Source organism: Rattus norvegicus, chromosome 5 (assembly GCF_021556685.1).
Source record: "Rattus norvegicus strain SHRSP/BbbUtx chromosome 5, alternate assembly SHRSP_T2T, whole genome shotgun sequence".
NCBI classification, from domain to species: domain Eukaryota; kingdom Metazoa; phylum Chordata; class Mammalia; order Rodentia; family Muridae; genus Rattus; species Rattus norvegicus.
In genome coordinates this window covers 61,731,720-61,755,065 of record NC_141538.1, presented here as the reverse complement: position 1 = coordinate 61,755,065, position 23,346 = coordinate 61,731,720, and the positions used below count along the sequence as shown (strand labels likewise).

At 45.6% G+C, this 23,346-nt stretch overlaps 1 protein-coding gene across 5 annotated transcripts; it reads left to right on the top strand.

Moving 5' to 3' along the window:
* The first annotated feature begins 682 nt into the window (after positions 1-682).
* Positions 683-23,130, top strand: Dcaf12 (DDB1 and CUL4 associated factor 12). 5 transcript variants are annotated; one of them, XM_087551032.1, is made up of 10 exons: positions 683-1,376; positions 1,462-2,017; positions 4,578-4,832; positions 9,839-10,045; positions 11,462-11,522; positions 13,333-13,526; positions 14,481-14,546; positions 17,674-17,836; positions 20,348-20,526; positions 21,129-23,128. In XM_087551032.1, exons 2-10 carry the CDS (start codon positions 2,015-2,017, stop codon positions 21,285-21,287), a joined length of 1,287 nt encoding a protein of 428 aa, XP_087407158.1. In that variant the 5' UTR covers positions 683-1,376; positions 1,462-2,014; the 3' UTR covers positions 21,288-23,128.
* The last annotated feature ends 216 nt before the right edge of the window (positions 23,131-23,346 follow it).

Sequence of the window (23,346 nt, the reverse complement as noted above, 5' to 3'; positions counted from 1 at the left end):
CTGTGACCAAGGAAACTTATTTTGTAAAAGCATTTAATTAAGGACTTGCTTACAGTTTCAGAAGGTAAAGTTGATGACCACTGTGGCAGGAAACAAGGCAGCAGGCAGGCAAGTATGGCTCTGAGCTGTAGCTGAGAGTGAGACTGGGCCTGGCTCGGGGATTTGAAAGCTCAAAGCCCACCACCATCACACTCCTTACCCCAACAAAGCCACATCTCCTAATCCTTCCCAAAACAGTTATACACACTAGGGACCAAGCATTCAAAGTCTATGGAGGTCACTCTTATTCAAACCATTACAATGTGCGTACACACTGCCATGTGTGTGTCTATTCACCCACCTACCGACACACATGAAAAGATATACATGTACTGGATACATACTTATATACACATATATTGTAGGAGCTGGGCTTTGTGGTACATACTTGTGATCATAGTTCCTTGGGATGTTTGGATAAAAGGATGCGAAGTTTAAAGCCAGCTTGGGAAATGAAAACAGTACTTCTTAAGGAAGAAAAAGCCAAGCTTGATGGTTCATGTCTGTAACCCTAGCTCACAGGAAACTGAAGCCAGAGCAGAATCAGAGAGAGGCCCAGCGCCAACCTGGCCTGCAGTACCAGCCCGTCTAACAACAAGACAAAGGGAAATTTAACTCAGTCAGAGGAGAGATTGGCTAGCGCACACAGCAGCCACAGTGTCACAAATAGGAGGATCAGAAGTTCAAGATCACCATTGGCTCATCTGAGCAGGAGAATTGGGGGTTGGGGAATGAAAAGTAAAGAAAAGGAGAAAGAGGAGGAGGAGAGTGGGGAGACAAACGAAAGGTTAAAAAAGATTGTGAGTCAGGATTATAGCTCAGTGCTAGTGTTTTCCATGCAGGGAGACTTAAGTTTGATCGTAGCATTGGAAACTATTGTAAGACTGAGGGCATAGCAGAGTGGAGGAGACCTTGCTTAGCATTAAGAAAAGCCTTGAGTTTGAGGCCCCAGCACAAAACAATTGTGAACTTTCAATCTTCCAAGTGGGCCTTTACCCCACTCCCACAGAGATGATGATCTGGCCTGTGGATCTGAAGATAACTCTGGGATGTTGGTGTGCAGGACAACATACAGAAGGAACCTACACCAGGGTCCTGTATGCCCTGACACAAACTGAAGACACCAGCAGTCCAGTCCCACTCAGCCTGAGCCTGGAGATCCTCAGAGGGTTCCAGGCTCTTGTCCACTGAGCTCCTGGGTCACCTAGAGCATTGTGAGGCAAGACAGAACCAGAACAGACTCAAAGAAGGAGACTGCCACAGTCCTGCCCACTCACAATGTGTTTATCTCTGAAGACACAGGCCTAATCAGGAAAGATGGGACTGCCTCTCCCAAGGTAGTACTAGGGATTAGTTGCAGTGCTGATTTGGGATGGTGGAGCCATCATTTCAATCTGGAAAACAAATCAAATCTTCTTGTAGGCAGAACTGCAGATGGGCCAACACAGTTCCCTGGAGGTATGAGGCCTGAAGCTGAAGGGACCAGCAGGTAACTGGGCACCACAGCCTGAGGCCAGTCAGTCTCAAGCAAGAGCATCCTGGTTCCTCCAAGGGTTTCTTTGCCTGAGGAAAGTGGAAGCTGGCATTCACATTCCTTCAGGATCTTCAGAAAATGGAGGCAAGGGTGATCCCGAAGCCCTACCCCCTTTGATTGGTGACCAGTGCCAGTCCAAACTGGACATGCCAGAAATGACCACTCTCTTTTCTGTGGTTCAAGATTTGACTCCTTAATGGAGATCGAACCTGGGCTCCAAGAGAAAGGCAGGCAATGACATGAATTACAGCATTGGGTCTGTTTCCTGAAGCACGAGGACAGTGTGACTTTGACAGCAGACTTTGAGGATCTGAAACGGGTGACATTCTATGGAAAGAAAGTGACTTATTAGACTTGGTTGAACCATACCTTTAATCCGGCACTGGAGAGGCAGAGGCAGGTGGATCTCTGTAACTTTTGAGGCCAGACTGATAATATAACATGGTGAGTTCCAGACCAGCCAAGACGATACACTGAAACCCTGTCCCCCCCCCCAAAAAAAAGGAGGGGGGAAAAGGACAGGAGTTAATATGGAAATATGGATAGGGGGCTAGAGAATAAAAGAGAAGTGGAGAATGGAATCTAAGGACTCCCTAAGTGTGGGAGACCTGTGCCACAGGTATGTGAGGCAGCCTGAATTAGCTCCGGTAAGGTACGTTGATGTGGGAAAGTCTGACCATACTGCTGCCTTCCTACCCTGAATCCATCTTAAAGGAGTGTGAAGTGGGGTTCTCTGACCCCTCACAGTGTTTAATCTTTTGTGCACAGTGATAAGTTCGTGAGAAAGTTGGGAGGAAAGTGCTAAATGTGAGGCTATTAATTGCAGAAGAAATATTTCCTGAGGTATAAGGGTCAGCATCTGGGCCCTAGTAGCCTTAACACATTCTCAACAGGCCAACTAAAAAGACAAAGTATAAGGGGATAACTTTAAGGAGATGGTTAACACAGTCACATTGGAAAGAACAAAGACTCATCTAGTGACATTCTCTTATTCAAGTGTATCTTCAGGGCTGACAAGTGGTTTAGTTTAGGCTTAAAGGCAAGAGCTATGCATAACCAAGCAGTCTTTGTCAAGGTGTGGTCGCTTCCATCATCGCTTCATCCAGTTTCTCTGGAAAGGCAGTCTGACAAGTTTTCCCAACTGTGAAATATCTTTCCTGGAGTTAAGTTCCTTTGTTGGCTGGCATTTGTGCCCTTCCTTGTCTTTTCCTTCTCCCAGCATGAGACTCTCAGGAAAACTTCAACTTCTTAGAGTCCAGTGTTTTAATATCTGATTGCGATCAGGCAATCAGGGTGTCTAGAATATCTTTAATCCTGCCATGATGGTTACAGGTTCAAGATTGGTCCCGCAGCGAGGCAGCCATGCTCCGCCATTACTTCCGCATGCCAGAGGATGAGCTGGCTGAGGTCGGAAAGGCCCCGCCAGAAGGCTGGATTCCTCTGGCCACAGCTTGGCCACAGCTAAACCGCCATAGGCAAGAGGCAAGCGGAAGTTCTCCGAGGACATCAATTCTCCTTGCTGCCCTTAAGTCCCGCCCCTCTGGTCTAGGTGGTGTCTCCGTGGCGACGTGCTGCATGTGAGGCTGCGCAGGAGTGACGAGACGCGGGCGAGTGGGAGGGGGTGTTTTGGTTCTCGCCGCTCGCCGTCCTTTCCAGAACTGGTGGTAGGAAAGCTGCTTGTTCCTGCTTTTCCTTCCCTTTCCCTTCCCAACCCCTTCCCCTTTCCCAACCCGGATTTTCCCTCCTTCCATTTACGCGCCTCATTTTGATCGTCTGCTGCCCCGGATCCAGACTATTTTCCGGGCCGGGCGCACGAAAGCGCGCGGCCCCAGGGCCCGGTACATGACCCGCCGCCCTGCCGCCCCTTGCCTCCTCCGCCCCATGTGGCTGCGGGGCCACAGCGGCGCTGCCCACTATGGCCCGGAAAGCAGTTAGCAGGAAGCGGAAAGCGCCTGCCTCGCCAGGAGCCGGGAGCGACGCTCAGGGCCCACAGGTGAGGGCTCACAGGCCTGGGTCATCACCCAGCAGGGGCTTAGTAGGGCATTCCAGCTGGGGATAGGAACCAGGGACCAGGGCGGGACAAGAACCGGAGCCGGGACGGTAGAGCAGTGGCCGGTCCTTCTGCAGTGTACTGGCGTGCAGGCGGGCCGGAAGGGTGAGGAGCCAAAAGGAAACTCCAAAATGACGCCTTCCGCTGGAAGTCTGCAGCTAGGGATAGAGAGCTTCAGAACCTCCTGGTTCCTTGAGGAAGGAGAAAATGAAGTCAAGGAGAATCGAAAGTAAGACCGGCCTTCCGAAGTTACTGGGGTGGAGACCGAAGTCGACTTTCCAGTGCTACTAGGAATATGGGCCGAGGGTCGCTTAATCAAGGAAATCATCTAAGCTAGGTGCTGGTCCTTTCGGGTCTTTAGACACCAGGAAGAAACACCAGGTGTCATCTCTATACCGCCCCCTTTGGAGAGGAAGGCCTCTCGGACTTGGGATTCCGTCGCAGGTTACCCCGTTGGTATTTGATTTTTCGAATTCTAAAACTGACCGCACCGCAAGTCGCGCGGAGTCAGATGAGCGGCCATTGACTGTACATCCCAGGAAGATCCGAGACCCCAGTCTGGCTCATTGAGCTATATATTCTTTATGCTCTACGGGGTGCACAAGCGGAGAGGGAGAAAGGGGCTAGGTAGAAATGCAGCCCAGGTGGGTTCGGTGATATAGGCTTCATTTCCTTAAGATCAAGGACACCTGGGTATATTTCTGAGCCACTTTGCTCAAGAGGCTAGGTAACCTTTCGTCCTGTTTATCCATTTCCTAGATGTACCTTATTATGAGAACCTCATTTCAGTGCTAGACGAGTTAAGCTCCACTTTCTGGATTACAAATCTGTTAAATTTTTGATCTATGTAACTCCTGAAGGACGAATTCACAGTGGTTCTTTTATAATACAGTCAGACTATTTGTCTTAAGGAAAAGTGGCCAAACCTCTGATTTCTGATGTTGACTTTCACAGTTTGGCTGGGATCACTCGCTGCACAAAAGGAAAAGACTCCCCCCAGTGAAGAGATCCCTAGTGTACTACCTGAAGAACCGAGAAGTCAGGCTACAGAATGAAACCAACTACTCTCGGGTGTTACATGGTTATGCGGCACAACAACTTCCCAGTCTCCTCAAGGAGAGAGAATTTCACCTTGGGACCCTTAATAAAGTGTTTGCTTCTCAGTGGTTGAATCATAGACAAGTGGTGTGTGGCACGAAATGCAACACGGTAAGTTTCAGGAGGACTCTTTGCCTTTGTGCTGATGTTTGTCTTGTCTTGTCTGAGACAGGGTTTCTCTGTGTAGCCATGGGTGTCCTGGAACTTACTCTGTAGGTTACTCTAGCACCTCTCACTGCTATCTTCCCGTTTTATTTATTTATTTGTTTATTTATTGTTTATTTTGGTTTGGTAAGCAGAGTTGGAATTTATTAAGATTTTTAATTAGAAGCGTTAGGACAAAGGTGCTGAGGGGAGAATAAACTCTGATGTGGGTCTGGGCTCTTCAGGGAGAGGTTCGTTGTTGTTCATTAATGGCCTGGTCCTCTTTTTCTGCTCCTTTTCTCCCTTCTGAGTCTCCCAATCCCTTCAAGTGAACCAAGTGTTTCAGCCCTGGCTCTGTAGACCGCTGCTCTTGTGTTTTAGATAAGAGGCTTCAGAGGATGGACAGAAATTGATGTCAGAGCATCATTTAGGGTACATGCTAGTGACAACCTAATCCCTGTGTACCAGCTTTTGACATATTTAGAAGTATTTAGCACTTGGCCGAAGGTAGAGATGAGACAAATACTTTTTGACACATTAGAATCCAAATGTAGCATTTGAGAGTCCAGGCAGTAGAATTGCTAAAAGTTCCAAGTCAGACAGGGCTATGTAGTTGGAGATCCTGTCCCACAACAATCAAAATGCAAAGATGTGATTAGTTTTATAGTGGAGTCAAGAAATGTGTGCCCTGGTGTGGTATATTTTAGGGTGTGAGCATTTGCATTGTGAGGAAAATTATGACATGAGCCTAGGGGAGCAGTTTTAAAGAGAGTAACCTTTGTAAGTGAGTGGAGGGGAAGTCTTTATCAGTAAACTATGTAACCACTACGGTTACAAGCACAACAAGCAAGGCCAGAGTCAAGAGTAGATGTGGTGTTTGCATTGTATACTTAAACCGGGAAGCTGCAGAGATGATTAGCAAGGCTCCTCCAGGAGGATGACACAAGTCTGTGAATATCTTTAAAAGTGGGGGTTGGGGATTTAGCTCAGTGGTAGAGCGCTTGCCTAGCAAGCGCAAGGCCCTGGGTTCGGTCCCCAGCTCCGAAAAAGAAAAAAAAAAAAAATGGATATGAGTGGAATGGAAGAGTGAGAATGGCAGACATTACAGACGCTGTTAGATGCTAGGAGAGACAGGACTGGAGCTGGGTAAATGATTCCATCTAGCCCTCCCTCCATTTTTAACTCACCTACTGTGAATAGACAGGTAATGTTAGAGTGGTGAGTAAATTGAGCCCGGACTAAAACGTACCTCGGGTTATTTCAAGAGAGGTCACTCTACATCAAGAATTGAGCCTGTAAAATTGTTCATTGGAAAGATGCTTGCTGCCCAATCCTCAGCCCCAGAATCCACAAAAAGGTGGGAGAAGAGAACTGATTTCATAAAGTTGATTTCTCTGACCTCTACATGTCTGCCATGGCACACTCTCTGAGACATACATCAAACTTATAACACACCACCACCACCACCACCAAACTTATACTACTACTACTACTAATAATAATAATAATAATAATATAAATTTTAAAAAGGAAAAACCCGGGGTTGGGGATTTAGCTCAGTGGTAGAGTGCTTGCCTAGCAAGCACAAGGCCCTGGGTTCGGTCCCCAGCTCCGAAAAAAAGAAAAGAAAAGAAAAGAAAAGAAAAAAAAAAAGGAAAAACCCTTGGGTGCTCAGTGAGCAAAACTTGCCAAGACTGCCAACCTGACTTTGACCCTCGACATCCGTGTGATGGAAAGAGAGCAAACGACCACAAACTGAACTCCATGTGCTTGCTGTGGCCTATGCACCCACTGCCCAGTATAAGCAAAAGTCTTTTTTAAAATAAGGACAAAAATACCGTAACTGGTGGTGTCTTTATAAAGGTCATAGGCAAAATTTTAATCAGTTTTGGGGAAGGAAGTAATACTATTGTGGCTGGGGCCAAATTTTCACTTCTGTTAAACGTCGTCTTACACATAACACTTTCAAAACAAGGTGCCATGAGCAAAGCCTGCACAAAACTTCCTTTTTCTGATTTCAGTGTTGCCCTGTGGTTTGGGAAAACTGTCGTCGTTGATGCTTGGAGTAGAATAGGTGTCTCCTGTTTATGTCAATAACCTATCCAGTATTTTGAAGACGAGAATATTACTAATCATTGGATTTACTCTTAAAAATGTTTTTAACTTGGCGCTGGAGAGGGTGGTTCAGCAGGAAAGAGCATTTGCTGCTTTTCGAGGGCACCTGGGTTGGATTCCCAGCCCTGTGTGGTGGTTCTCGACCACCTGTATTCCAGTTCCTGTCTTTTGGCCTCTAAGGGCACCAGCCACGTGTGTGCTGCTGCATTGACATACATGCAGACAGAACACCCGTACACAGAACATGTTATACGTTTTGTAAAAATTTACTCTTTTTTTTTTAAAGATTTATTTATTTTATTTATATGAACACTGTAGTTCTCTTCAGACACTTGAGAAGAGAGCATCCCATTACAGATGGTTGTGAGCCACCATGTGGTTGCTGGGATTTGAACTCAGGACCTCTGGAAGAGCAGTCAGTGCTCTTAACCACTGAGCCATCTCTCCAGCCCCAAAAATTTACTCTTATATTTTTGGTTGTGAGCCTAGCCTTTAACGGCTGAGCCATCTCTCCAGCCCCCAAAAATTTACTCTTAATACCTACCTCTGTCTTCCTAAGTTAAAGTATTTTAATTATTTTTTAAATCTCACGTGTGTGAGTGGTGCTACATTTGCCACAGGGAGCATGCGGAGATCAGGACAGGAGTTGGTTCTCTCTTCCACCATGTGGGCTCTAGGGATGGAATGTTGTCCTTAACTTAGTGACAAGCTAAGTGCCCTCCTCTCTTCATTGTCCCTTTCTCTGATTGCCCTGCCTGTCCTGGAACTCCTGTGTAGACCAAGCTGGCCTTGAATTCACAGAGATCTGCCTGCTTCTACCTCCCCGATCCTGGGAGTAAAGTCGTGTGCAAATGCTCCTGTCTCCTGAAGTACACTTAATAACTATTTCTGTCTTCCTGTGTCTTCAGGATGTAAAATCCTTGGAAATAGTGGAGGTTGTCTTTTGATTTGAGGCAGGGTCTTATGTGGTTCAGGTTGGCCTTAACTATATACTCAAGCTACCTTGAAAATCCTGATCCTCTACCCTCATAATTGCTGGGATTATATACAGACAGGTGCTACCACACATTTGGCTTCGTCTGTCTATCTGACACTTTTGTTTTCCTGGAACTCACTTTGTTGTCCTGGAACTCACTCTGAAGAACCAGGCTGGCCTCTCAGATCTGCATACTTCTGCCTTCCAAGTGCTGGGGCTGAAGGTGTGCACCACTACCACCCACCTTTTTTAGTGTCAGTATCAAAATCCCTATTTACACGTGTGGGTGTGGAGATTACTTGGGGGAATTGATTCTCCCTTTCACCATGTGGTTCTTGGGATCTTCACAGTAGGTGGTTTACCCACTGAGCCATCCTGCTGGCCCAGAGTTGTGTATCTTCTTGTCTGGGAAACCAGCTTACATCTGCTCTCCTTTCTATGGTAGATTCCATTTTAGAAAGAATATTGCATTTTTAGTAACTTTGCAAGGTTCCCTTTCCTTTTGAAAACCTCTGTCCTGTAGGTGCAGCTATACATGTCTTCACACCCATCCCACCTGCATACATTGCTTATAATTTTCCTCAGCAACAACTTTTGTATGTTCTTCCCCTGTCCTAGAAGGGAAGATCCAGGGAGCCAGAGCCTGAGGCTCCTCTCCCTGTGGTGCCAGCTTCTGGCTCTGGTCCCAGTAGGTTAGTGTGGCATGGCCGAGTTCTGAGTGCACAACAGGGATCTGCATCAGAGCCACACCCTTGTCAGTTTGGAAAGCAACTCTGCCAGTTCGCCCTCCTATGAAGAGGCGGTGTGCTTGTCCAGCACGAGGCCCTCCCTGGGCCGCTCCGCAAGCACAAGGCTGAAAGTGGGGTATGGTTTTGATCGCCTGAGCACTCTACATTTCAGTTCACTCCAGTCTTTAAATACCCTACAAAACTAGTCAGTAATAATTGTATACTGCTATTTTAAGGTTTCCTTTACTTAATCATGTGTATGGGATAAGTGTGTATGTTAACGAAGTAAATCCCCTAGAGCTGTAGTTACAGATATTTATGAGCCATCTTACATGGGTGCTTAGACTCAAACAAGGTCTTCAGTACCTGTTCTTAACCACTGGGTCCTCTCTAAAGAGTACGCCATTACATTTTATGCCAAACCTTTATAGTATGGATAAGAAACATGAAGAGACCAGTGAGGTGGCCGAGTGGCAAAGGTATTCGCCTTTAAGTCTGAAGACCTGTTAAATCCTTGGAACCCACAGTGGAAGGAAGGAACTAACCCCGTGTTAAGCCTGGGCAAAATTTAGTAGTCTTTTTTAAGTCTATAGCACCTGATATTCACAGGGGTCTCCCATTCCAAGTACTAACCGGGCCAAGGCGCTTAGTTTATGAGATCAGGTGAGATTTGGCACATTGAGGGTGGTATGACAGTAGACAGCACGTAATAGTTTGTATTTCTAGTTTGTTAATGTAGAATGTTAAATTAACTCTTTATTTTCATGTGTTACTTGACTAGTGTGGCCTTAGCCATGCCATTATTAGGTGAGAGAGAGTTCTCTGGGTTTGGTAGCATGGTGTCTTTGATCTCAGCAGAGGCAGGCGAGTCTGAGTGTAGCCAGTCAGGGCTACAATGAAACCATGTCTCCAAGTAAATGATGCTATGCATGGCCATGTACAGATGCACTTGGGAGGCAGAGGAAAGTTAGTTGGAGGCCAACTATTCTACATCCTGAGTTCTGGGTTGCTGATGTTACACTGTGAGACCCTGTTTCAAAACAGGAAACAATGAAAATTCCCAGGGTCTGTTATATAATAGACTCTCCTTGGATAATTTAACAGTGTTGACCGAATTAAATAGAAACTGTTTCCTGTGCCCTTTTCTCTTGCAGCTCTTTGTAGTGGATGTCCAGACAGGCCAAATTACCAAGATTCCTATTCTGAAAGACCGGGAACCTGGAGGTGTGACTCAGCAGGGCTGTGGTATCCATGCAATTGAACTGAATCCTTCTAGAACATTCCTAGCCACTGGAGGAGACAACCCAAACAGTCTCGCCATCTACCGCCTGCCTACATTAGACCCTGTGTGTGTGGGTGATGTAAGTTTTCCCTTTGGTTGTACTTAGAAGTAACATTGTTGTGTTTTTTTTTTGTTTTTTTTGTTTTTTTTTTGGTTCTTTTTTTTTCGGAGCTGGGGACCGAACCCAGGGCCTTGCGCTTCCTAGGTAAGCGCTCTACCACTGAGCTAAATCCCCAGCCCCGTAACATTGTTTTAAAACATGGATCCTCTCCTTACCTAGAAAGGGTGGCTTTCAGATTTCTCCTGGCGTGGGAGTGAGGGGTGGAAGAGAGCAGAGTGGATGGAGATCAGGATCCCTTAGGAAAGAACCAGCATGTGTGTTTGGTAGGAGGGACAAATGGCAGATCTCTGTGGCCAGTAGCGGGCTGGTTTTCAATTCATAAGGTCCACATCTTTCTCATTGCCCTGTCAGAAAATTTACTTATCAACTATAGTTGGGTATTGTTTGGCTCCAGAAGTATAGCATGAATGAAATTAATAAAGCCCTTGCCTTCAGTACAGTATCGAGTGGTGTGGAAATCAGTGTGTGGATAATACAAGTTGGTTTCTGTGATGTGCCAGGGTGATGTGCCACAGAGGAGGAGTACCAGCAGCTAAAGGGGTGGGAAGTAAACTGGAGTGGGTGCTATTTCAGAGAGCAGTCAAAGGAAGCCTCAGTGAGAGGACGTGAGCAGGGCGACTTAAAGGAAATGTGAGCACCAGCCATGGGGGTATTCCAGGCAGGAGACACAACACCACGGTAGAGAGCTGGAAGCCCTGTTCCCTGGACATTTTGTTTTTGTTGTTGGTATTGGGTTTTTGTTTATTTTTGGGTTTTGGAATTTTGAGACAGAGTATGTAACCCTTGTTATCCTGGAGCTCCCTGTGTAGATCAGGTTGGCCTCAGACCTGTGCTGGGATTAACAGTGTGTGTGCCACCATCACCATCACGCCCACCCCTGTCACTCTAACCGTCTGCAGGACTGCCAGGTGTATTGTACCTTTGATTCTCCCCAGACATTAAGACCTCATCTCACCCCACGAGTCAGGATCCTCAGAGCCGTTTCTCTTTGCCTGTTTTTGCTGTACATTTATTTATGTATATGTGTGCAGGTGCACATGTGCAGGTCAGCGGACAACTGTCTTGTGGAGTTTGGGGATCAGACTCTGGTCATGAGAGTTGGCATCAGGCACCTTTACTTGCTGAGCTATCTTGCTGGCCCTGTTTTGTTCTGTGGCAGGGTCTCCATAAGTGGCTCGTGCTGTCCTGGAGCTTGTATCTCTGACTCAGCCTCCAGAATTACAGGCACATGCAGCCATTCCCTTTCATACTTAAAATTTTTACAAGATGTTTTCAGGCAGACCTGCATGTTTTTCAGAATTCACTATGGCCCTTGTTTTACTAATCTTTGTTGTTGTTTTTTTCCTCTCTGTACATGTCGTTTACCCCTCTAAGGATGGACACAAGGATTGGATCTTTTCTATTGCGTGGATCAATGATACCATGGCAGTGTCTGGTAAGTTGCTCTCCTTTGGTTTGGCAAAGACAAATGTTAATGATGGTGTGATAGAAAGTAACCACTGTCAGGTTACTTTAATTTTACTCATTAGTTAGATGGGACTAGGTTGAAATCAGGACACGCAGGTGGGATACCCTTCCCGCTCAGTTTCATTTCCCAGGCTCCCCTACCTCATGCCCCTCACCACTACTGTTTTTGAAGATGGGACAGGATATCACATTGTAGCCAAAACTGGTCTAAGGTTCATATGTGATATACTTGTAGTATACTGCTACTTGTAGCAGTCCCTCTGCTTAAGCTGGATTTGTTTGTTTGTTTTTAAAGATTTATTATAAATGAGTACACTGTAGCTGTCTTTAGACACACCAGAAGAGGGCATCAGATTCTATTACAAATGGTTGTGAGCCACCAAGTGGTTGCTGGGAATTGAACTCATGACCTCTGGAAGAGCAGTCAGTGCCCTTAACCACTGAGCCATCTCTCCAGCCCCTGTTTTTTGAGACAAGGTTTCTCAATGTAGCCCTGGCTATCCTGAAACTCACTCTGTACACCAGGCTGGCCTCACACTCAGAGATCCACCTGCCTGTGCCTCCCGAGTGCACCACCACTGCCCAGCTCTGCCCAAGAATTTTAAGTGCTGATACTGTAAGTATACCCACACCACTCAGCTTAGGGGATTTTGTGTCAGTCCACCTTATATTTCTAATTGATTGACTGATTATTTTGTGTGTGGTTTATTCACTCCTTGGCACATATATGGAGATCAGAGATATGATCATGAGTTCATGGGCCAGCTTGGGCTACATCGAAGTCTGTCTCAAAAAATGAACTAGGGAGGGTGGAAGAGAACAACAGGATGTAGGAAGTAAATGTGTGTGCTGTGTGTGAGCCTTATGTTGTAAGTCAAGACGGCACTTTGCCCTGAAGTAGCTTCAGAGAAAAGGTCAAAGGAAAGTTTATTTTGACTGCGTGAGACACCAGGAATGGACTCAGCACTGGGCCTGGGACTCTAGAAAACTTGGTTGTTATTGCTTATTTGCTAAGGAAAATAACTTCTGAGTTTTGTTTGTCTTTTAAAATTGAACTCAGGAGCCAAAGATGGTGGAGCAGACCTTCAATGCAGCACTCCTGGGGCAGAGACAGGCTGATCTCTGAGTTTGAAGCTAGCCTGTTCCACACAGAGAGGTCGGGGATAGCTAGAGGGTGGTAGTGATGTCATAAATAAACAGCTCAAGTCCTTGTGCGCAGACAACTGTCGTACTTCTGAATGATAGTCCCAGCACTAAAGATACATTTTTATATGAGATCTCATATAGCTCATGCTTACCTCAGATTGACTCTGTAGTTAGGGTTGACATTGAACACCTCCTGAGAGCTTGGATCATAGGTGTCTGCCATCATCCCAGGTCTTACGTGATGCTGGGGATTGCACCGAGGACTGCATGCTAGATAAGTGCTCTATCAAGTTTAGCCCCAACTCTTAAGAATTTATTCTTGGCCAGGTGTGAATTGGCTCATGGACCTCCCTAGAATTGAATATAAAGAGATGTTTCTGGAGAAAAATGTCTAGAGGAAGAAATCTGAACTAAGTATGATAGCTCATGCTTGTAATCCCAGTACTCAAGAGGCTGAGGCAGGCAACTGCTGCAGGTTTGAGGCCAGCCTTGGCTACAGTGGGAAGTCTGTCTTTAAGAGTACTGCAGTGTTTGGGGCGGGCTGTGCTTCAGTGCCAGGCTGGATGTGGTCTTCTATGTGGTTCACTATGGAGGGTCACTTACATCTGGCATCTGAATGTCCTACACTGCAGGCTCTCGGGATGGGTCTATGGGACTCTGGGAGGTGACAGATGACGTGTTGACCAAAAGTGATGCAAGACATAACGTGTCACCAGTCCCTGTGTATGCTCATATCACTCACAAGGCCTTAAAGGATATCCCCAAGGAGGATACAAACCCGGACAACTGCAAGGTGCGGGCTTTAGCCTTCAACAACAAGAACAAGGTACGAACTCACCAAGGGAATTTCAGGAGCCTGTCCCTTGTGGCTTTACCCTTTCCCCTCCAAAGCAGTGCGTGCTGTGTAACGTGGCTTTAATATTTTTTTAAATATTTATTTTCTTTACATATGTGAGTGCACTGTAGCTGTCTTCAGACACACCAGAAGAAGATTCCATTACAGATGGTTGTGAGCCACCATGTGGTTGCTGGGATTTGAACTCATGACCTCTGGAAGAGCAGTCGGTGCTCTTAACCGCTGAGCCATCTCTCCAGCCCGTAACTTGGCTTTAAATGCCATAGTTTCCCAGGGACCACTCTAAGCTGGCCCTGCCTCATTTGCATGTGCCTTTTCAGGTGCTCTGTTTAGGGTTTGATTTGCATACTGACCTTGTTTTTAAGCTCCCCATTTTTGACTTCTCCCTCATCTCACACGTCCCATTGGTCATTGTGTCTGACCTCCTGACAGTGAGGATGTAGGCAGAATCCAAGACTGGACTTGGAGCCCAGAGAGGAGACAGGCTTCTATGAAATTTAAAAAACGACAGGACTTGATTCATTTTTTTAAATATTTATGTGTATAACTGTCTTGCCTGTATATGTGCATGGGTGTATGTGTTCCACATGCACAAGGCTCAATTTGAAAGGTGGTTTCACTAGAAGTAGGTTTCTCTGCACCTACAGAAAGGCAGCCTTTCATCTGAGCTGCACTCCTAACAGTCTTAAGGGTGTCAGGAAAATCATGGCCCAGATGTGTGTTGGTGTGATTGTTAGACTTGCTTGTGGAATTGCATACACTGTAGCTGCAGCCCATGGGTGGTGGGAGAGCTTGTCATTACTGACATCCTTGATTATATCTTGGAGGGCAAGAGAAGCCCCAGCTTTCAGCTTCTTCCCGAGTATTCTGGTACTTGAGTTTGCTGCAGACCGTACAGTAACTTCTGTTTCGTTGCTCTTGTAGGAGTTGGGAGCAGTATCGCTAGATGGCTACTTCCATCTCTGGAAGGCTGAAAATGCGCTGTCTAAGGTGAGAACATGAGTCGGTAGTTTTATACAAATTACCACAGGGTTAGAATACTGTCGTTCTCCCAGAGTCATAGTGCACTTTCCCAAAACTCCTTTCTCCCAAGGTCTGGGAGCAGAATTGCGAAGAATATGATGTCATGAGCCTGCCATTGTTTCTCTAGAGGCAAAGTCTGTTTGGGGATTTTTCTTTTTAATTTATTCCAATGTGGCCTTAAACTTGTTATCTTCCTGCTTCTAAAGAACCTCTCAGATCGTTTTCCAGACAGGCTCTCAGTACGGCCTGGCTTTGAAGGTAACCTAGAATGCCTGATCCTCCAGTCCACCTCCCCACTATAGTGTGGCACCAGTGAGTCTTCAGAGGTCTTGATTGCATGGCACTTAAAGTTCCCGTTTTATTAGTCCTCTTTTAGTCCGCAGTGTATTTAACCGCTGGTTTATAGACTGACTATCTGGTAAGGTTGTCAAGATAGAAAGACCTGAATGTGAGGAGTTCCTGGCAACTGAAAATTAATCAAACTAAAATAAATTATGTCTTAATAATCTTGTTAGAAAATGGGGGGTTAGGGATTTAGCTCAGTGGTAGAGCTCTTGCCTAGCAAGTGCAAGGCCCTAGGTTCGGTCCCCAGCTCCGAAAAAAAAAAAAAAAAAAAAAAAGAAAATGGAGTGGGCTTTTGTTTTGATGTGTGTGTTGTTTTTTTTTGTTTGTTTGTTTGTTTGTTTTCTTTTGTTTTCCAAGACAGGGGTTCTCTGTGTAGCTCAAGGTATCCTGGAACTAGTTCTATAGATCAGGCTACCCTGGAATTCGGAGATCCATCTGTCTCTGCCCCCTCAATGCTGGGATCAAAGACATGCCCCACTACACCCAGTTTGGGTTTTTGTGTTGACAAGGTCTTACTGTGTTATCAAAGCTAGACTAGAACTCTATATCCAGGTTGCCCTCCAACCAGTGATCTTCCTGCCTCAGCCTCCCAAATGCTGGAATTAAAAATGTGAAATGCCATCCCAATGTTTTGGGGGGTTTTGTTGTTTTTTAAAGATCTGTTTCTTTTATGTATATGAGTATACTCTTCAGACACACCTGAAGAGGGCATCAGATCTCATTACAGAAGGTTGTGAGCCACCATGTGGTTGCTGGGAATTGAACCTAGGACCTCTGAAAGAGCAGTCAGTTCTTTTAACCACTGAGCCGTCGCTCCAGCCTTAACTGACTTTTTTTTTTTCAAATTGGGGGGAAAAAGACAACATATTCCTGGACTTGGAAGTATCTTAGTAGGTAAAGCACTTGTCCCAGAAACTGGGGATATGAATTCTGATACCCAGAAGTCATATAAAAGCTGGATACAGTAGTCTGTGTCTGCAATTCCAGCAACAACTCCTATCACCATAGGATAGAAACTCGGTGGTGGAGACAGGAGAATGGCTAGAAGCTCAACTGGCCTGACATTTGAAATGGTGATAAGACTCTGCCTCAAACAAGGTAGAAGTTAAGTACCAAAATACAAAGCTGACCTCTGACCTTCACACAGACACCATAGCATACACACACACACACACACACACACACACACACACACACACACACACACACACACACACACACACACACACACACCCCACCATACATATCCACAAAATTAAGTTGAATTCCTGAGGGCTCCAGTGGTAGATCACACAGGAGGCCCTGGTTTAAAAACAAAACAAAGCAAGAGCCCACATACTCTTGATTCCTCCCCAAGTTCTTGCTGACTTTGACTGGGCATGGTCTTACTGTGTAGACCAGACTGGCCTCAGATTTGTGGCAGATACTGGCTCCACTATGCTGGGATTACAGGATCAGGCTACAAGCTCCTTAATGCTGGTGTTGCTGGCCTTGCATAAACTAATGTAGTAATTACCATCTCTAAGCACAAAGCAATAGTGATATTAGAGAGAGCACCGCCCCAGTACTGGGGATGGAACCGAAGGCCTCACATGTTTTGACAAGTGCTCTACCACTGAACTGTCTGCAGCCCCAAGACTTATACTGAATTATTTGATTTTCAAATACTGAGCTATTTGACTTTTTTAAAGATTTATTTATTATATATAAGTACACTGTAGCTGCCTTCAGACACCAGAAGAAGCCATTGGATCCCATTATAGATGGTTGTGAGCCATGTGGTTGCTGGGATTTGAACTCAGGACCTCTGGAAGAGCAGTTGGTGCTTTTAACCACTGAGCATTTCTCTTGTGCCCCCTTCCTTTCACCCCCAATATTTTTTATTTAGTTTTTATTTCTTAAAAGACCAGCTCACTAGGTAAGGTAGCCCTGGCTTCTCTCAAGCTTGGCATCCCCCCTTGGCCTCCCTCCCAGTGCCAGGAATTTCAGGAGAGTCTTTCAGTGAGACGGCAGTGTCACAATTGAGAAGGCAGATTTTTTTTTTTTTTCAAATATTATGATCTCTTTACTTGCTTTCTCTTTGACCAGACAAAAGATGATTGTAAAAAAGGCAGATTTATTTATAATATTTGCTGGCAACCTTTTTATAGAGTAAAGTGAATATATGGGTCATTTCTTCATGTCTTGCCCGTGCCACTTATAATGTAATGAGCTTTTTCTAAAGAGGAAACAAGGCTCAGGGAATTGACAGCTCTCTTGTGTCATGGCAGCTTTATGCTCCAATCGTCCTGCATAGTTCTGTACAGCAGACAGAAACTAGATTTTTTTTTTTAGTCCACGAGGGTCAAAGGTGAAGGCTGACTCAGGTACCTGGGATGGAGTCTGTCACATGGGTTTGCTCTCTCTGGCATGCTGTTCTTATTCCTTTGGTAAACTGGCTGAGGGTATTCAGAAATGAGCCCCTCATCTGAAGAGCAGCAAAGAGAGTAGCAACTAATCTTACAGAAAGAAGTGAGTGAAACTAGGCCATAGTATTCTGGGCTCATTCCTAGAAATAAACTGTAGTCCTTGGCTTTTCCTGGCATTCTGCTTATTTAATTCTGCTTTTCCCTAACTCAGAAGTGAACTAGTTCACTAGGCTTTGCCTTGTCCCTGACTTAGGTAGTTTGTGTGTAAAGGTAGCCCGCAGATGGAGGAACACAGAACAATGCCCATTTTATGCTGTTATGAATGTATCTTCTTTATTCAGCTCCTTTCCACCAAATTGCCATATTGTAGAGAAAATGTGTGTCTGGCCTATGGTAGTGAGTGGTCAGTGTATGCGGTGGGCTCTCAAGCGCATGTCTCCTTCTTGGATCCACGGCAGCCATCGTACAACGTCAAGTCTGTCTGCTCCAGGGAGAGAGGCAGTGGTAAGTCCCTGTGTGCTCCTTCAGGCCTATGCTACACTGAAATGGGTTTTTACCTTTTGTTTCTTCTTTGACTTCCAAACGAGCAGTGATCTGTGTGTAAAGTTTAGAAGTGTTTGGTAACAGAATAGAGGAACTTAGTTACCTGCGTGTAGCAGCAGAGTTTTCAGGCTGTAGAAGCCTTTGGTACAAACCAAAGATGAGATAGGCAGTTAGCACTAGTCCTCTGGGGACTAGCTGGGGCCCTACCTAAGCTAACAGTTCTTCCGAACTGAGTGACATTGGACCGGGGGGTCGGGGGAGTCATAAGATCACTTTTGAATGTGATGATGAATGTGTACAGTGTAAGGTGTGACAATTACACCTCAAGAAGCCAAAGGAAATACTTGTTTTCATTCCGATGAGTGATTCACTTTTAAGAGGTTTAAGAGGTTAAGTGTGCTTGCTCACAAATGCTCTGCCTCCGAGCTGCACCCATACCCCCAGCCTCTGACCAGATTGCACATTTTAAGAACCATCCCTCACGTTTGTCAGTGGAAGAGACTGGTGTGGTATTGTCTTTAAAGTTTCAGAATACTTTGTTCTGATGATTCATTTCCTCCCACCAAGAATCCTGTGAAAAGCAGATCAGAAAAGTTAGAGGTTAAGACTACTTACTCCAGGGGCTGGAGAGATGGCTCAGCGGTTAAGAGCACTGACTGCTCTTCCAGAGGTCCTGAGTTCAATTCCCAGCAACCACATGGTGGCTCACAACCATCTGTAATCCGATATGCCTCTTCTGGTGTGTCTGAAGACAGCTACAGTTAACTCACATACATAAAATAAATAAATAAATTTAAAAAAAAGAAAAAAGAAAAAAAGACTACTTGCCCCAGAGTTCAGGCCTGAGTTCAGGCTCCAGCATTCATATTAAATGGCTCACAACTTCCAGCAACTCTAGCACCAGGGCATCTGTCAACCTCTTCTGGCTTCCGTGGCCAGCTGCACACCTACACACAGTACACATGTGATTTTAAAAACTTAGAAGTAATAGGCTGAAAAGCTCATGCCTTATGTACCAGTACTTAGAAGGCAGAAGCAAACAGAACTTGAGCTGCATACCATCCTGTTCTAAAGAGTGAATTCCAGGACAGCCAGGGCTACATAGAGACATCCTGTCTCAAAAACAACCTATAAACCCAGCATAGATATAAACCCAGCATAGATATAAACCCAGCATGGATATAAACCTAGCATGGATAGCACTTGCCTCTAATCCCAGCATTAGGAGGCAGATCAGGAGGAAGAAGCTGGCCTAGTCTAATAGTAAGTCCCAGGCTGAAAAGGGCTATATTATAAGACTGAACTGCACAGTGGTTAAGTAAGTTACCAGATTGGAAAACAGGAAAGGTCTTCAGACCATCCAATTTAAAGTTGTTGGGTTTTTTGTGTTTTTTTTTTTTTTTTTTTTTGTTTTGGTTTTTTTGTCACTTTCTGTCCCCTTTCTCATATTAAAAATGTAGTTGTCCTTGGAGTCTTAAAAGGAACAGTAAGGGTTACAGCTTAGCCTCTTTTTTCAAAAAGTGTCATTTCTATGTAGATGACACACAAGCAGTTCTTTGGTGGTGGTGGTGGCAGTGGTGGCGGGTTTTGGTGGGCACCGTGCTGCTGATTGGAAGTCAGAGAACAGTTTGAGGGAGTTGGTTCTCTCCTTCCATGGGAGTCACAGGAGTCAAACTCAGGTGGTCAGGCTTGGTAGCAAGAAACCGGTAAGCGAGGTTGGGGATTTAGCTCAGCGGTAGAGCGCTTGCCTAGTAAGCTCAAGGCCCTGGGTTCGGTCCCCAGCTCCGGAAAAAAAAAAAAGAAAAAAGAAACCGGTATGCATCTGCTGCTGTGTAGCATTTATCTTTGAGGTTTTATTTTTATCATCATCATCATAATTGTTTGTTTTTGAGACAAGGTCTCACTAGGCATCCTTGGCTAGCCTGGAGTTTGGTATGTGGACCAGGCTGGCCTTGAATTCACAGAGATCTGCCTCCCCAGTATTGGGATTAAAGGCATACATCATCATACCTGGTTTTTAAAAGGTTTTGGTTTACTGTTAATAGAGGTAGCTTGTGCAAGGGAATACTAGTTCACAAAGGTCCCTAGTTCCACACAGACGTCAGGGGCACCTACATCCATTGTACTTATTCCACAGGTACATCCACAGGATGCATTTTCCTTTTCACCCAAAGTAGTTGGTTGCCGTAAATAACATGTACCAACACTTCCTGTCGTGCTGGCAATAGGAAAAGAATAATGAGCTATAGTGTACAGTGTAATGTGATGGAAAAGAGCTAATAGTTATGAAAGGTGGCTTCAGTGCTATTCAAGGGTGTGGGACACAAAAAACCCAGACACATTCCTTTGGCAAAAACAATGTGTATATTCCCAGTAATCTAGCTTATTAGCAGAGTTCTGTTTGACCACTGGCATAGTACCATCTAATATTTGGGGTGTGCAGCCTCTGATTGCTCTGTCTTTCTCTCTCAGGGATTCGCTCAGTGAGCTTCTATGAACACATCATCACTGTGGGCACAGGGCAGGGCTCCCTGCTGTTCTATGACATCCGAGCTCAGAGATTTTTGGAAGAAAGGCTCTCAGCTTGTTATGGGTCCAAGCCCAGACTCGCAGGGGAGAATCTGAAACTAACTACTGGCAAGGGCTGGCTGGTGAGTAGGCCCAGACCTGAGAGTTTGGGATCGTCATCCCAGTCCTCCCTCCTTGCTTTGCCTTCCTGCTCTTTTGCTATGGGCATTCCGTAGAGCAGAGAAAGGCTCCTTCCCTGACTTTGCCTTTGTGTCTACACACTGGCTCCCAGAAGAGAGGCCCCATTAGGTGGTGGTGCGGATGCTTATAATCTTGGCTCTCTGTAATCTGGAGGGAGGAGGAAGATCACAGAAAAGTGACAGGCCCAGGAAAATACGCTGGTGCCTCAGATTTCCTCCAAGTGACTACAGAGTGGGAAGGCTGAAGAGCCTTCTGCCTTTGCTGCCAATGAGCTATGAACAAGGCTGGCTCCAAAAAGCTGTCTTATAAAGACTTGCTTTCATGTAACAATTCTTTTTTTTTTTTTTTTTTCTTCTTTTTTTTCCGGAGCTGGGGACCGAACCCAGGGCCTTGCACTTGCTAGGCAAGCGCTCTACCACTGAGCTAAATCCCCAACCCCCATGTAACAATTCTTTATCTGGTAAAAATGAAGCCAGTTTCCCCAAGAACCTGTCTCTTCTTGCCCTTTCCTAGATGTGCTAACAGCCTTCTCCTTTTCCCACAGAATCATGATGAAACCTGGAGGAATTACTTTTCGGACATTGATTTCTTCCCTAATGCTGTTTACACCCACTGCTACGACTCGTCCGGAACGAAGCTCTTCGTAGCAGGGGGTCCCCTCCCTTCTGGGCTCCATGGAAACTATGCTGGACTGTGGAGTTAATGACAACTAACTTTCTCCCAAATGCAGATGCACACTAACTTCCACCCTCAGTTTTCTTGTTTGGTGTTTTGATTTCCCCAGCTGTGGAAGGCTCTCCTGTGTACGCAAACACAGAATTTGCCCATGGTTTAGGCAGTTACCAGGAAGAGGCTCTATGCAGAAATCCAAACGCTGGGACGCTCGCGGTCGGTTGGTGGCTTGTTGTTCTGGGTTTTTGGTTTGTTTTCACTTTTCAGTAATTAGACTTTTACTTTTTCCCCCTTCTGCTTTCTCAAGCAAACACTGTTACAAATCCCTCTTTATTTTTCCCTCAAGTGACAACACTCTCCTTCCTCTGGCTTATTTACACTGAAATGACCAAGTCATTCTCACCCTTACTTCACTGAGGTAGGGCCCCTTTATAATCGTGTGGTGGCTCTCCAACTTTCTGTGAAAGTGTGGGAGCCGTGTGTGTGTATGTGTTGTGTCTGTCTGTCTGTCTGTCTGTGTCTGTGTCTGTGTCTGTGTGCGTGAGCTTGTGTGCCTGGTAGCACTGCGTCACTGATACTACTTGGAGTGAGGATTATCTGTAATTAAAGTATTTATAAAAGAAACAACTTTACTCAGAGTCCAGCTTTGGGACCAGCCTGTATCTTTTTTTAAGGTCTGACATTGTAGGAAGAGAAACAAACACAGGAGGAAAACCCTTGAGTAGATTAGCAGGGTGTGAGGGGAGGCTATATCCCAGGACTGCAAACTGGTCCAGACCTCCATGTCCCTCCCACCTGTGTGCCCAGGAAGAGTGCCCATTTGTTACTTCCACTTCACGTCTGCTCAGCCCAGACCGCTTGGCTAAGACATCGGGTGTATCTCCGGGGACTGCTGGCCACCTCACAGTCTAGGTAAAGACAATCCTTTCCCCGGTCTGCTGCCTCTGATGGTCTGATCTGGGCAAGAGCAGGCAGTCTCGAACCCACATGATTGCCATTCATGACTTCTAGAAGGAACTTGAGCATTCTTGGGGTTTTGCTGGTATTTTCTATTTGTTCTGCCCAGAACGTGTGGTTTGTAGTGAGTGCTTTGTGTGTGGGTTCTGTTCCTCAGTGCAGTGGGGCTTAGTGTTGGAAGTCACCCTCCTGCCCTGTTGGCTCACCCCTGGGTAATGACAGGTGGTTGTGCCAGCATCGCTGCATGTGACGGTGTAGATATAATTGGTGATTTGCTTGTTCCTCTCAAACTCTTTAGTGTGAGGGTTGTTTTTTTTTTTGTTTTTTTTTTTTTTTTTTAACTTGCAGGCAACTGTCAGGCCAGTTGTCTTCTTCACACATCATGTGGAAAGGAGCTCTCTCCACCCTAGTTACTCTGAGACATGCAGTGCTGCTCTGGCAGTACCCAGTCCTGAGAGATGGAGTCATAGTCCTGTACCCAGTTTCTTGGCTGCTCCCCAGTTCTTCCATTTTTCTCTTTGTGTCAAAAGAGTACTCTCATAATGGCAGGGACTGCTGGGGAGGGAGGAGGCAGGCCCACTGTAGGACAGCACATTCCACAGGTTTTAGAATAATCATTCCTATAATCTAGAGAAATAGGTGCTATGAACAGGAAATTAAGCAAAATGCTGGATGCTGTGAATCTTTTGTCTTAATTTTTTTCTATTAAACTACAAGCTGTAGCTGTCTTAGTTCTCACAGAACTTCTGTCTTTTTAAACTGACTTGTGTGTTTAAAACCAGAACTTTTGTAGGACGTCCGTGCCGTTGCCAGACCGTCTCCTGTGATGCTTTCGGTTGTCTTGAGATTCTCTGTTTTTAAAAATGTAGCATTTTGACTTTTTTGCCAAGGAAAAATAAATACTATCCTAGTGCAGAGCTGTCCTGAGTGACTATATGTGGCAAGGACGCGGCAGAGAAGAGACCCCAAAGGATTCAGAGCGGGCTGAGATCTGCCAGGGTTAGGCCTAGACCGGCTCGCTCCTGCTCCCTGACTCTGGGCTCTGGGTTGCAACTGAGGGCCTCTGCCCAGGGGAAGCAGTGTAGGGCCTGAAAGAAACGAGAGTGGCTTAGGGTTACAGGGATGGTGGCTAA